General features: G+C 38.9%; 1 protein-coding gene across 1 annotated transcript in view; it reads right to left on the bottom strand.

Annotated features, from left to right (window-relative positions):
* Positions 1-15,085, bottom strand: part of CTDP1 (CTD phosphatase subunit 1) — a 189,103-nt gene that overhangs the window by 148,884 nt on the left and 25,134 nt on the right. Inside the window, exons 3-5 of the mRNA XM_045006141.1 lie at positions 14,990-15,083; positions 12,817-12,945; positions 7,470-7,620 (exon numbers count right to left, since the gene is read on the bottom strand). Of these exons, the coding sequence (XP_044862076.1) occupies positions 7,470-7,620; positions 12,817-12,945; positions 14,990-15,083 (374 nt within the window). The remainder of the gene's footprint in view (positions 1-7,469; positions 7,621-12,816; positions 12,946-14,989; positions 15,084-15,085) is intronic.

The following is a 15,085-nucleotide window of genomic DNA, read 5'->3' as shown; positions in this document are numbered from 1 at the left end:
ACACAGTCCTAACTAGAAACAGTGAGTTTATATAGGCCTAGTTATTCTTTTACAGCAGCCACCCATTTGTTGAATACAATTTTTAATCAATTACATGTTCCATTACACAAAGATGACAATCAGCTCTTCATTCTCCTGCTTTTATACTGATAGAAAATTCTCTATAGATCTAGAGATCACACACACCCGTTCTACAGAAACCCAAAATTATTTAAGTGGCACTCATTACAGCCCCCCTTTACCACCACCCTGTCCCCCAGTTGTTTCAGCCCACTGAATTTCTTCCGCAGCTATGGAATTGTTTACCAATAATTAAGATAAAGTAACAATAATCAGTTTTAAAAATTCCAACCACCACCACCAGCACATGGGAATGAGAGACAAAGAGGACAATATCACAGATACATCACCATACTTGATTTTTCTACTCCAAGATGCTCAGACACTGTGGTGATGGACATAATATAAAATTACAGAGAGAAGAATTTAGTCTCCTACTTCTTAAAAGCACAGGACTTGTTTGTTTCTAAGTTTATGATTCAAAGTTAGTAATTAGTTAATTTTACTGCTTAACCGTTTCAATTTTTTTAGATAAATGAATGTAAAGCACTGGGTACATAGTGATATTTAATATTTTAAAAGTATGCTATCTTAAATCTGACCTTCTCAATACATTTTAAAAGCTCAACTAGTCTATCAGATGTCAGAAGGTAAACAAATGTTCTATCTGGGACAGATATATCTCTAGGAGGAGGAAGAGGGAATGTATTCAGTACTTGCCACAAACTGGAAAAAAGTTAAACACTTTTACAAGTTACCCTGGGGAGAAAATATATGTAATTATTTTGTATAAACCTGAAGGAAAAATGATAAAGTTTAACTAGGATGCCATCAAAGAAAAACACCAAAAACCTAATGAAGACATTAATGTCGTCTCTGGGTATAAACACATGAGCCTATCTACTCTATTTCGGTTCTTCTAGAGTCCTATAAGTCCAGCATCTGCACACCTTTTGGGTGGGCTTACTATTCAGTAATGGAAAAATGAATGGTCTTGATTACAATAAAGATCAGATGACAGAAAATGAATGTGCAAATGATTACAGCACCTGCACCACTATACTATATTTCTGCACAATTAGACTATCAACATTTATATTGTGCTAGGCTAAAGTATGGGAAGAATTCACCCGTGCTCTGAAGAGCTTAACAGTCCAACAGACAGAAAGAGAGACAAGGTGCAGGAAAGGGATACAAACTAAGAAAACAATCAGATTGATGGTAGGCATACATGTCTGTTATGCATCTGCTTATATATTTGCTTTCCCTCTAGTACAAAAACTTAGTTTTAGGGTATTTTGAGGGGTGACAACTCATGGGTGAAGTGGGGAGGAGAAGGAATTGTTAGAGGGAAGTGAGTAAAGCAAGCGGACAGCACAAAATGCTATGTGCACCCGGGGAGAGTGTGGGAGGACAGCTGAAGGATTGCAGTGGTAGGAGAGGGATGACAGCAGTACAGCAAGTAATAAAGAAGGTCCACAGGCCAAGTTTCAGACAGGAAGATGTCAGGAGGTGGCAGCGGCATCTCCCTGCGACTGTTGCTCTCAGTTCAGAGAGAAAGCCACTGGGCCCAGTGACCCAAGTGGGCCTCTCCGACCACATATGGAAGGGGTTTGGGCAGGAAAGCTCTGGACTTATTCCCTGCATCTTTGAGCATAACTAGTGCTGGCTGCTTTAGAGAAGCAGTCATTCTCTGAAAAAATCTAGCACAGGCCAACATAGGAGACATTAACTAGATCATTAGTATTTCAGTATAAGAATGCCTTTGTTCAAATGTTACCTCCTCTATATACATATCCAGGTCTCAGCACCCAGAGCAGAGTGCCAGAGCCAGACACAGCCCCATGGAACAGGTGCCACTGCTTTGGCATGTACTCACTTTCCAATCCCCACACCCCATTCCCTGGGCCTTACCTTTCAGCATCTTCAAGTATACTCATGCATGCTGATGTAGTGAAAACTACACTTGGCAACCTTTCAGTGACTTATTGGTTTCCCCCCCTGCACCTCTGTTATAAAATGTACTGAAAATTCCTATGCCAAAAATCATAGCCTTACTTAGTGGGGATATCAAAATAAAACCAACATGGGGCTTACCACAGAAATTAAGCCTCAACTTTAATTCTGCCATTCCCTTATTTACCATAGAATCTGGCCAGAGTTACTGACCTGATCCTCCAATGGGAGTCAAGGATTCTCAGTCCCTGGTGATTTACTTTAATTCTAGAACAACCTACTTTGCCATATATCAGGAATGACCAAACTTACTGACCCTCCGAGCCACATACGACAATCTTCAGAAGTTCAAGAGCAAGGGCTTCAGCTCCATGGGAGGCGCCTGCTGGGGCATCAGACCCACTCCTATTGATGCCCCGAGCCCTCAGAGGTGCATCCCACAGGGCTGAAGCCCCAAGACCCTTCTCCTTGCTGGGTAGAAGCCAGAGGTAATGGGGGTCACAAGCCCCTCCCTCCCCCAATTTTTACCAGGGCTTGCTGGGCTCGCTCAGTCATGTGGTGCTGCCAGGCCCAGGGCTGCCCAGAGGATTCAGGGGACCTGGGGCAAAGTTGGGAGCTGCAGCATTTGTACTCACCTGGTGACGGTCCGGGTCTTCGGCGGTGGGGGGCCCTTCAGTCACTCCCCGTCTTCGGCAGCACTGAAGGGACCCCGCCACCGAAATGCTGCCGAAGACCCGGACCGCCGCCAGGCCATGGCTTGCGGGGCCCCTGGGCAAATTGCCCCCCTTGCCTCCCCCCCTCGGCAGCCCTGGCCAGGCCCCCTCTTTGCCACGGCAGTTGCTGGAACCAGCAACCTGGGAGCTGCAGCCTGTGGGGAGAGGCAGCAGCAAACAGCTGGGAGCAGCAGGGAGAGTCACTGTTTTTGCTGCTGCCTTTCTCTGTGGAGCTAAAACAGTGGACCCTTCCTGCAGCTCCCAGCTGTTCGCCTCTGCGTCTCCACATGGAGCTAACACCTGGGAGTTGCAGGGAGGGCCCGCTGAGGGAGGCGTGCCTAGGGTGGGCTTGACTCAAGCTGTTGGAGGAGCCCAAACCTTTAAATTGTGTCGTTCCCCCACCACCAGCAGGCACCAGTCATCTCTGGCAGAAGCTTCTACACCCTCACTAAAACTTGGAGATGGTTCAATATGTTCAGCTGAAAGTTACAGATAAAACATGTGTATTCCAGTTGCTGAAGAACATGTTTCTACATAGAGTAAACTGAAGACACAATCTTACACTTGTTAATCACATCACGTTAATATCATAAGATATTTGGCATGTATAACAAAAATCATTGCCAAATGAATTTATAATCAGACATTTGAAGGTGTGAGCTTATCTGTATTAAAATTCTCCCATATACAGTACTTACATTTATAGGCAAGTCATGCTATTTTTTATTCTGGTCTGACGCACTGGCCAAGTATGTTTATTTCATATTCTTCAAATTCTGTCAGGCAATACGATTTTAACTGCTCAAAAGGCATTTTCATTGGGAAATCAATCAGGCAGCACCTTCGTTAGATTTATCACCATACTACTTCTACAGTAGCTAGGTTCACAGCAGCTATGTCATGAGGGAGGGATAGCTCATGGTTTGAGCTGCTCATGGCCTGCTAAACCCAGGGTTGAGAGTTCAATCCTTGAGGGGGCCACTTAGGGATCTGGGGCAAAAAAAAAATAAAATCAGTATTTGGTCCTGCTAGTGAAGGCAGGGGGCTGGACTCGAAGACCTTTCAGGATCCCTTCCAGTTCTACGAGATAATAATAATGATATGTGGAGATATACCTATTATTATTATGAGCCTAAATAACATAGCATCACTAAATTGTTATATTAACTTGTGTATTTATATATTATATATAAATATAAAATTAGCTCTAGCAGGTAACTACAGAAGTTATACCATTTAAAAAAAAATCATGTTACTTTCAATAAAAGGTTCTATCTGCCCCCCAAACTATACCCATGTTAAAAAGTAGGGGCCCCTCCGGTTCTGGTGACCCCCTCCCTCACTTCTACAAAGCTTCCGGCACCCTTGCACCCAAGCCCTGCCCCTTCCTGGCTACGGGCCTAGCACTTGGGGGTTAAAGGAGCCTTGGGCTGACTGAGGGGGAGGAAGATCACAGCACTCCCCTGACCATGGGGCCCTGGGCAGTCACCTACCTATAAGGCTGGCCCTGTCCCCCCCTAAATTATATCCCCCCCCATACCATGCAACCCTCACTTTTGTGCTGCCCACTGCTCGCTGGCTGCCCAGCTCTGAAGGCAGCGTCACCATCAGCAGCAGCACAGAAGTAAGGGTGGCAATACTGTGACCTCCCTACAACAGCCTTCTGACCCCCGACGCCCCCCCACAACTCTCTTTTGGTTTGAGAGCCCCAGGGTTATAACGCCATGACATTTCAGATGTAAATATCAAAACTGTGAAACTGACTTTAAAATCCTATGGCTGTGAAATTGACCCAAATGGACTGAATTTGGTAGGGCCCTATACACTGGAGTTGGAAACATACCGCCCATCTATTCTACCCCCTCCGATCTGAATCAGAAATATTCTATCATTTTTCTTTACAAAGAGGGGTGGCCACAAGAATGGCCCAAAAGTCTCTAAGTGGCAGCCAGTCTCAGTGGGAGCTCAGCCCAATGTTCCGTATTGCAACTGGACGGTATCTGGTGTGGGGATCATAGCTTGTGCAAAATTTATACACACAGGAGATCAAAAACAGAAAATACATAGTGAAAAGGGTACAGACCTGGAGCCACTTGAGGGGCAAAAAAAAGGAGTGCCAGGGAATCGTGTTTTCTGGTCTCAGATACATGGGCCTCACAGAGATAAGAAAAAAAAAATCTCAGGAGCATGCAGGAAGGGGCAATCAAAGGTGTGCGCAGAATATCTGGGAAAGCATACAGAAGGTGTATGCGAAATCTAGCAAGGCAGAGTGGTTTAAGTTTTTCCATATGGATAAAAGACTACTTTGTTTCATCTTTTATTTCCCCATGTGTCAGATATTCCCTTACAGCCATCTGTTACCCCTTTCTAAATACTAACAGGATATTTCTCATATAAATTATTTCTCTGAACAATACTGCCATCAAGTGTTCAACACATGCACAGACTACGTCTAGTTTCACATTACTACAGCTTGGCCATCAATCTGTCACATACTCATCAGCAGCTCAACTTTCTCTTCCTACCAGCACAGAATACTACAGCAGAAACTAGCAAAAGCGAGGATGTGATATCACCACATCAAGTGCTCAAGTTTATCATGCAAGAGAACCAAACTTAAGTCCCATTTCCTCTATTCCCTGAACAAACCAGAACCACACTCCATCAGGAAAAGGGGAATGTGTTAAGATATAACCATTGTGTCCTGTGCTGTGCAATAAAGACAGTCCCTGTCCCCAAAATTTATTATCTTATAATGACACTGATGGCCTCTAAAGGGAGCTTCACCAAGTATATCAGCCACCAAATAATGAATGATATAGAGTCAATAGGGAACAAGTCTTGTGGTTCTGCCAAAAAAAAAGAGGGGGGGACGGGGACGACAGCCTTCCCTTCTCTCCAGAAATAAAGAGTTACTTGGATCCTCTAACTAAATAATTAGTTTCAGGTTACAGGAGTCTCTTGCAATCTTTAAGCACATCAAATTGCATCTTCAATGCCTTACTTAACTTGGATCAAAATTCTCTATAAAATCTCCTGTTCTGTAGTTTATCTCTTGTAGCTTATCATCTCATGTCATTATTTAACACTGGTATCCAGACAGGCCGAAAGGCCCTAATAAAAAACAGAGTCCCGTTGCGCTTGACACTCTACAAACACACAAGACACAATACAACAGGAGGAAAAGGATACGGATAACAGCAATAGGTAGTTTTACTCACTGACAACGTTCACTAGATTGAGACACAGATTAGTGTGTATTTTTATTTCTTCCACTGGTGTCACAAACTAATGAATTACTTAGCTGCCATTGACATGATCCTAACAGAATATTAACAGAGTATTTTTAAAAGCAAAATCTAAGGAAACTAACAAAAACAGAAACATGAAGTTCAGTAGGGGAAAACAGCCAAGTTTACAGTTCAATCATATGTTGGTGGTCATGTCCTCAACATTACCCTAACATGCAAGTGCCTAGCATTAATTAACTTTCATTTATGTCTGTTGAAAAATGATACTGTACATTTCCCTTTCCTTTTAAATTAACACATTGAGAACAAGTTTTAATGAGACTGTGAGAGGCAAGATCTGTAACTTGATGGGAAAGGATATGAAAACACTGAAATACAAATGTTATTCTCTGAGAAATGTTATTCTCTGCTCCAAAAGAAGAGCACAAATAGAACTATCATATAAGCACCTCTTTGCAGTCTCCATATGAGTAGAGATTAATAAGACTGGGACTTTTCAGCTTGGAAAAGAGATGACTGGGAGAGGGGAAATACAATAGAGGTCTATAAAATCATGACTAGTGGAGAAAATAAATAAGGAAGTGTTATTTACTCCTTCTCATAACACAAGAACTAACAAACAGCAAATCAAATTAACAGGTAGCAGGTTTAAAAAACAAACAAAAGAAGTATTTCTTCAATAGTTAACCTGTGGAACTCTTTTCCAGAGGATGTTCTAAAGGCCAAAACTATAACAGGATTCAAAAAATAACTAGATAAATTCATGGAGGATAGGCCCATCAATGGCCGTTAGCCAGGATGGGCAGGGATGGTGTCCCTAGCCTCTGTTTGCGAGAAGCTGGGAATGAGTGAAAGGGGATGGATCACTTGATGATTACCTGTTCTATTCATTGCCTCTGGGGCACCTGGCATTGGCCACTGTTGGAAGACAGGATACTGAGCTAGATGGACCTTTTGTCTGACCCAGTGTGGGCATTCTTATGTTCTCATGTCAGCTGATTGACATTAACAGTGATACTTCTATGGAAGGGAGACAAAAGATTTATGCCTCTCAATCCCTATCCTGAAGGGAATGTTGCTTCCAGACTGCCTGAGGAAGGCATAGGGTGAAACCCAGATACCTCATCTAATCCAACCTGTAAGGACATTCTTGAGATGCAAAGAGAGAAGAAAATTGTGGCTCATTTCCTAAAAAACAAACAGCAGGGCTGTATCTAAGTAAAAAGGAAAAATTACTACATGGACTGGGTTCCAAAAAAGCTAAGCATTCTGCTTATGGAACTTATTCTTTATATTTAGACAAAATTTTCAATGCAGTATTTTAATTTGCAGTATTAATTTACAGTTTTGGGTCTTTAATGGCATTATAGTTTGCACAGAATCTTCTTTAGAGGTATAGGTGGACAGAGACTTGGAAAAGAACAGAAAGTCAGTCACATCAAATCTTAAAGGCTGATAACTCAAGTATTCCAAGCAGCATGCTACTCACCTGCAATTGTATGTGCATAAAGTCTGCTACCGAAGGTAAAAACATGTAATTCATACAGCTTGGCAATCTTTTCTAAGAATTCCTTGCAATGAGGACGCAAACGAGTATGCAGCATAGGTTCACCTCGACCTAACTGGAAATGGAATATTCCCTAGAAGAGAACAAATAACCCCATAGCAAGACTTGTAAAGAAATTAAGTTTAGTACAAAAATAAACATGCCTACAAGCACCTCCCTTTACCTCAGTTTTATTCGGAGATCCTATTTCAGCCCAATTAAGATGAATAAGATTTTCATTTGGAAATATATTTGACCCAAAGCATATTTTGTTTTTTATAAGGCAGAAAAACACATTCTTGACTTGCAGTAATTGTTTACAATGTTAGAATATTGAAAGAGTTCCTTAGGCTTTCAAAGGTTTGTTTACACAACAAATTTTAAGAAAATATCCAGTGAAATTTCTTAAAGGGTTTGTTTTACTCTCAGTGATGAGAGACATTAGTTTTATTACATACTAGGCTGAAAAATAAAACAAATGGCCAATTTGTGTTGAATGAAAAAAATTGTACCTATGAAAATTCATATAGCAGCTCAGGAAGGAACATACAGAAGTGTCAGAGTAAGCTGTGCATTCATTTATGAACCCCCTGAATACTTGCTTTATAAACATGGATTTACCCAGATACAGACAGTCATTGAACTATGCAGGTCATTTATTTTATTTTGCTGTCACTGATGCCTCTCCGATGAGCTAAAACATTAACAAGTATAACCTTGTTAGGCATGTGGAAGTGTAGGGTGGATAAAAATCAATGATTTAAAAATAAATTTAAAAACCACGGATTTTTTTTGATCAACTGCTTTTTGAGGAAAAACCCCATCTAACGATAGCTTTAATTAAGATACATTATAGCGCAAAGATATCACATCATGGAATAGGGATTATAAATTCTAATTTTATAGTATGAGACAATATATTCATGTAATGTTTAAGAAAAGTTTTGTAAATGAGTTCAATAGTTCATGGATTAGGAACCCAATCTTATGGGGTTCCAGGGGCTTCTGTATAGATTTAGGTTAATCTTTCTATCTACCCAATGGGACTCAGTGCTCAGTCTAGAAGATACCATCAGAGATGCTTAGTTTTGCTGTTCTCGAACTGTGGATGTGTTTCCCCAGAGATAACATGCTTGTTAACAGCAAAAATGTTTTTAATATATAGAGGTGAGAAATAACAGACCTCAACCCTATCGTCACTCTGCAAATTCATGTACACAGTCAATCCCTTATGTCTCTCTAAAAGTGCAAAGTTTCAAAAAGTTCAATGACTAGAAGATTGTTGGAGGTGGAATAGATCTGGACAAGGAGAAGAAGTCTGGAGATAAATGTGAGGAGGGAAGGACAGGCAGTAGAAACAAAAGTGAAACTGTGTGAGCAGCATATTCCAGAAATCTTGAGGTCCTTCTGGGTGTAGCCTTCATTGATTTGAGATCTACCATACTATTCTCTCACTAGAAGGGAAAACCTATAATGGCAGCAGGCCATAAAAGAGACCCACTTTGGGAATATTTTGATGAAGTTCCTCTACCTGTGGTAAGACAGACATGCGTGCAAAATGCAAACAGTGCAACAAAGAAATGCAAGGCCTGGTTGCCCAAACGAAACAACATCATGAGAAGTATTCCTTCTCAGGAGGAAGCTGCGTTGAAAATGATGAAAGGAACATGTCTGAACATGCAGGATCTTCAGGTTGGTAAACGTCTTTATTTCATACTTCTTTCTTAAGGACTGCCTGTCTTCCTTCTGGACTATTCTTGAATTCTCATGTTTGAGCAAAAAATATAGTTGTTACTCTATGGTACAACATTTTAGATGCAGTTGTGATAAAATAAAAAGCTGAAATAGGCATATGTTCCTTTTACGATTTCACCTTTAAAGTAGTACTGAGTGTCAGTGAATGCAATGAGTAATACTAAATGCGCAGTATGGTAATAATAATTAAGTAACTGCATTAACTTATTTTGTTTAGGAGAATCCATCCTCAACATACAGGATTCTGAACACTATCCACCTTCAAGATCATCATCATTTTCTATAGTTTGAGTTATCTGCCAATGACAGTGTTTCAGTCACATCACGTATGTCACATAGCCACAGTATATCACTTGTAGCCAAAAAAAAAAAAAAAATCTCCATAATCCAGAAACAACCATAGAGAAGTTTGTGATAAGAACCAGCAGATTACAAAAGGAGGTAATTGATAAACAAATGCAATTTTTTTCATGTGACAAACTCTTTCCATTATGATTGAGAATCCACACTTCATTAACATGGTTTAGTCATTAAGACCAGGATACAGTCCACCCGACAGAGCAGATGTCGCAGGCAAATTGCTGGATGAAGTGTATGAAAGAGAAATTGAGCAGTGTGCAAAAAGATCTAGAGGGTAAAATTGTTAACCTGAGTCTTGATGGGTGTTGTATGTGCTTATGTGACAACAGAAGAAGGGAAATGTCTTCCTTACAGAAATTGATACATCAGGAAATGTACTCACAGCAGAATACTTATAAGTAGCAGTAAAAGCTATAATAAACTGAAAAAAAATTATTCAAATGTCTAGTACGTAGCTTGGTCACAGACAATGCTGCAAACGTATCCAAGATGAGAAGAAATTTAGAAGAGAGTCCCAAGCTAATAACATACGGTTGCAGAGCTCATTTTAATGCACCTTCTAGCCAAAGACTTCAGTGTTTCAGAAATCAAGGCTAATAGTTTTGAAATTACAAAATACTTCCATAACAACCACTTTGCAGTAGCTGCTCTGAAAAAAATGGGAGGAGCGAAGCTAACTCTCCCACAAGATGTGCGATGGAACTCAGTAGTGGACTGTTTTGAGCACTTTATCAAGAACTGGCCTAATCTGATGACAGTTTGTGAACAAAATTGTGAAAAAATAGATGGCACTGTCACAGCCAAAGCTCTTAACATTGGGCTTAAGAGAAATGTTGAACACATGCTGAGTACCCTGAAGCCTATTTCTGTAGCCTTGAACAAAATGCAGGGAAATAGCTGTTTTATTGCTGATGCTATTGAAATTTGGAAAGGAACTGAGATTTTAAAAAAAGAAATATGCAATGACAGAGTTAAATTACAAACATTAAAAAAACAAATGGGACAAGTATTATCTCCAGCTCATTTTCTTGCAAATATTATCAATACTCGGTATCAGGGTCAAACCTTAACTGCTGAAGAAGAGGAGTTGGCTATGACATGGACATCCAGCAATCATCCCTCCATAATGCCAACTATAATAATAAACTTCTGAATTAAGGGTGAACTATTCAAGAAATACATGTTTGCTGATGATGTTTTAAAGAAAGTCACACCAGTGAACTGGTGGAAGTCACTTAAGCACTTGGATTCAGAGACTGTTTAAGTGATAATCTCACTTTTAACAGCAATAGCTTCTTCTGCCAGCGTAGAAAGAATATTTTTCTTCCTTTGGACTAATTCATTTCAAATTGAGAAATCATTTGTGACCTGAAAAAGCAGGAAAGCTTGTTTTTCTTTTCCAGATTAGAAACAAACAGGAAAATGAAGGTGAAGATGACTGAGTTAGCTGCAGAAGCCAATATTTTAAGTTTCTCATGTTGACCTGGCTGACAGTTAATTTTTTTAAAATATTCCATTTAAAATCAACTATTTTAGTTAAAAACAATTTTAACAAAAAAACAAACCTCATTTTAAAAACCTTAAATATTTAACTGAATTCAAAAATTCATGTGCTTGTTTTGTTAAAATATTATATGTGTTTTCTGTTGAAGAAAATAATCCAGAATACACAACATTGTTGTTTTAGTTAAAAGAACAATTTAAATGTCTATCTGGTGATGTTCTACTCCTAATACAGCATGGCAAGAAAATCCTCCAAATATTAATGATTAACCTGCTGAACTGGAAATAGTTCACCTCTCAATAATTTCATAAATATCTGCTTCAATTACCTTTGGTAAATGAAATAACCAATCATCCATTTTCTGATATAGCTATAAAACTAGTCTGAAAAGTTTTCAAAATAAATCACTTAAAAAATGTATATAGTGTGTACCTTCTAAAAATTAAACCTACATCTATCTCTGAGCTGTGACGAATATGTATTAAGGTTATAACAACCAACAATAATGCACTTATGTAGAAATCCGTGATTAAATTGAGTCTTCCTGACTAGTGAATTAAATCAAATCTACTCAGTGGAAGTGTGAATTTAAGTTACTCTATTTGTTCTAAGGTCTCCAACAAGGAAACATGAAAACAAACTCAATTTTCATCCGTGCAGTTGCTTACCAACTTCTCTGAAAGGAAACAACTTGACACTTACCTGAAAGATCACATTAATACTTTTTTTGCAAGCAAGGATGAAGACAGAGTTGGGAAATCACCTGGTGTTATCCTGAAAATCACTTCTAACAACACTCCCTTAAGAGCATCCTGTGTACTATTTCTAAGTGGGAGTTCAGGGAAAAGGAAAAAGTGCTAAGGGGCAGCAGAGAGGATTTTTTTTTTGGTAAATTAACTGCATCAGAATGTTTGACCTACTAGTCAGAAGTAACACTGGAACTATAAGAGATGAGGGGAAAAAAGTCTATTTTGAATTAGTTTACTTTGTGTATAGTCATTTTCCCATGTGTGAGACAATCTTTCACGCAGCAAAGAGACAGAAAAACATGAAATGTGATTGCAAAACCCACAGACTGGCAGACACACACAGGTGGACATCTAGCATCCAAGGTACTTTTAACTCATTTTCTTTGTTTTCAAGCTGAAGATGCCCTACTAATTAAGAACCTAGAAGCTTAGATCAAAGATATATGGTAGGTTTAGTTAACCACAGTACGAGATGGGACAAAGTTAACCTAACCTGAACAGAAATCTTCATCTTATTTTTGAAGACACTCAGTTCAGCTATTTCTTTCTAGTGCTGTAACCTGAGAAGCCAACATTGTATTAGCATGAAAACCAAGAATTAAGTGACTAGCTTAGCTTGGACTTGGTTGTCCAAGCCGAGTAAAACAGAAATCACAGAACTATATAAATGATGGAAAGCAAATTATTTACTTTAAAAATAATTTCAATTTAAATAATCAAGATGTTTCATTAACTAATGACAAAAAAATTGAAATATGCTTTATAAATCTTGTGTCCCTTATGTTTTTTCATTCCTTGACTAGCTTTTCTCCTACATTTTAATGTACAATGTGCATTCTTACAGAACTGTCACTTCATTAGAACTGAACAGAAAACTTCTTGTGATTAGTGGTTTGAGAACATAATAGTAAATAATATTTACTTTATTAGACATCTGTTGGCAGTGCTGTTCTGTCGTATGGATCAACGTCTGGTCCAAATCTACCATCAGCACCAGCTTTCGATTTCGGTGTAGTCGCTGCTGGTCTTCCCGTCCTAGTTGTTCAGCTTGCTATAATAAAGAGATTTACAGACTGAGCATAATCTGAGACAAGTCAATGAAATTTAAAATAAGTCAAATTTATGACTCATCAGAAGACCAAATGCTCAGTAACTTCTGAAGAAATTTTGCCACTCACCCATTTTACTTTCGCTAGCTTTCCAGCCATTTTTCAGTAAAAGGAACCACGTAATTTATGTATAGAAACCTGTCAAACACTGTTGCTCTTGTATTAAAAGCAACCAATCTACAACACATCAAGGCACCAAAAAGCATTAAAGGTCAAGATTTTCAAAAGCAACTACCACTAGTTTTGGTGCACAACTTGAGATACCTTAGCAGAGCCTGATTTTCAGAAAGTGCTGAGCATATTCAAAAAATAAAATAAAATAAAATCAGGAGTCTCAAATTGTGCATCCAAAAACTGAAAATCCCTTCTAATAACACTCCCTTCAGAGTGTCCTGTGTCTATGGAATAAAGTATCCAAGTTAAAAATAAATTAACCCCAGTGAATTCTTCTATTATTGACACCCCAGGCAGAGAGAAGTTAAACCCTACTGCCAAAACTCTGTTGGTGTAACAGATGAAAATATACAAGTTGCAAATGACAAAAAGAACAAACAAAAAATCATATTTAGCTTGTGCTCCAAATGAGAGAAGAAGTGCTAGAGGAAATAACTGATATTTGTCAAATCGAACAAATGGGAGATTTTACAAATAATTTTAAGCTCCAAGAAGAGATTTAAAATCAATGGCTAGTAAACAAATTTAACATTATGAAAAGTTGGATTTGACCACATTTCTTTGAACTAAAGAGATCCATTTGTTTCTCCCTATACAATTTTAACATACACCTCTACCTCGATATAACGCGACCCGATATAACACGAATTTGGATATAAGCGGTAAAGCAGCACTCCGGAGGGAAGGGGGGGCGCCCTCTGGCAGATCAAAGCAAGCTTCACCTATAACGCGATAAGATTTTTTGGCTCCCGAGGACAGCGATATATCAGGGTAGAGGTGTACTTACAAGTTGTTATAATTAAACACAAACTGGTCTTCTAATGTGTGTTATACTTATATCTCCTTATTTAGGTCAGGAAGTTTACTAGAATGCTGGGCACCAGCCAGTTAAGTATGCAAGTAATTTACATAAGTTAAGTTTGAGGTTTTTAAAAGGCACAGATGGGAGTTGGGTTGTAACCACCCTTTGTGCCTTGGAAGAGCTCGACCAAAACTGGCATTTTTTAGACTCTTGCATCTTCCCCCAAACTATTTATTTATAAACTTCTAAAACTGAAAGAGGTAAGAGGAGGAAAAAGAGAGAATAAAGTAGAGAAGAGGATAGAAAGAAGAAGAGAGTTAGTATAAAAAAGGAAAGAAAGCTGGTGAAAAAAACAGGGAAATAGGAGAGTTTTTTAAATTATATTTAAAATAATCAACTCCTTTTCCCAAAAAGGCCAGTGAGACAGGAACATTCCTGTTTATTTTAACATCTTCACTGCTCAGAAGTTTTATTGCAATATTTAGGCCTCACAAGCTTTTCAAATACAAAGTTTATGTCACAGACACTAAAATGTTACAGAAGACAATGGACCATTTCTCTTTCCTTCCCTTGAAATGTGGAGAAACTGGGTTTCAGAAATATTTCAGCCTTTGGAGGTTATTATAAGTGGTGAAAATAAGACTTTCACCAATTGATTTTTTCTGAAAAGGCAGAAACACCTCATGGAAAGCAGAAGATTTCAAAGCTACTACCACAAGGGCATCATAGCCTTGCAGTAAGCAACATTACAATACTGCAGAATCAGATGTGATTGCTAATGTAGTTCTATAATCTATATCAGTACATGCTAACACTATTAGAAAAATTAATTACTCAATACTTGTCTATAGAGCAGACTTGCAGTTTTTAGTTATACTTACTGAAATCTCAGCTTCCTTCTCAAAGTGAGGCCAATCCAATATTTTATATTAAATGGGCACACCTCTTTGAGGAATCCCCGCTAAATGCAATCTCAAACTGTGGAATAAAAGTAGTGCGACTCAACTTGCCTCAGAGCTAACCATCAGTTCTGGAACACTATGAACCATAGATACAGTTGCTGTGGATAATGGCACATTCTGTTTTCCATTCTTGCTTTGTAGCCT

Source organism: Mauremys mutica, chromosome 2 (assembly GCF_020497125.1).
Source record: "Mauremys mutica isolate MM-2020 ecotype Southern chromosome 2, ASM2049712v1, whole genome shotgun sequence".
Lineage (NCBI taxonomy): Eukaryota > Metazoa > Chordata > Testudines > Geoemydidae > Mauremys > Mauremys mutica.
The sequence above is the reverse complement of the archived record's forward strand: the minus strand, read 5'-3'. Positions and strand labels throughout refer to the sequence as shown.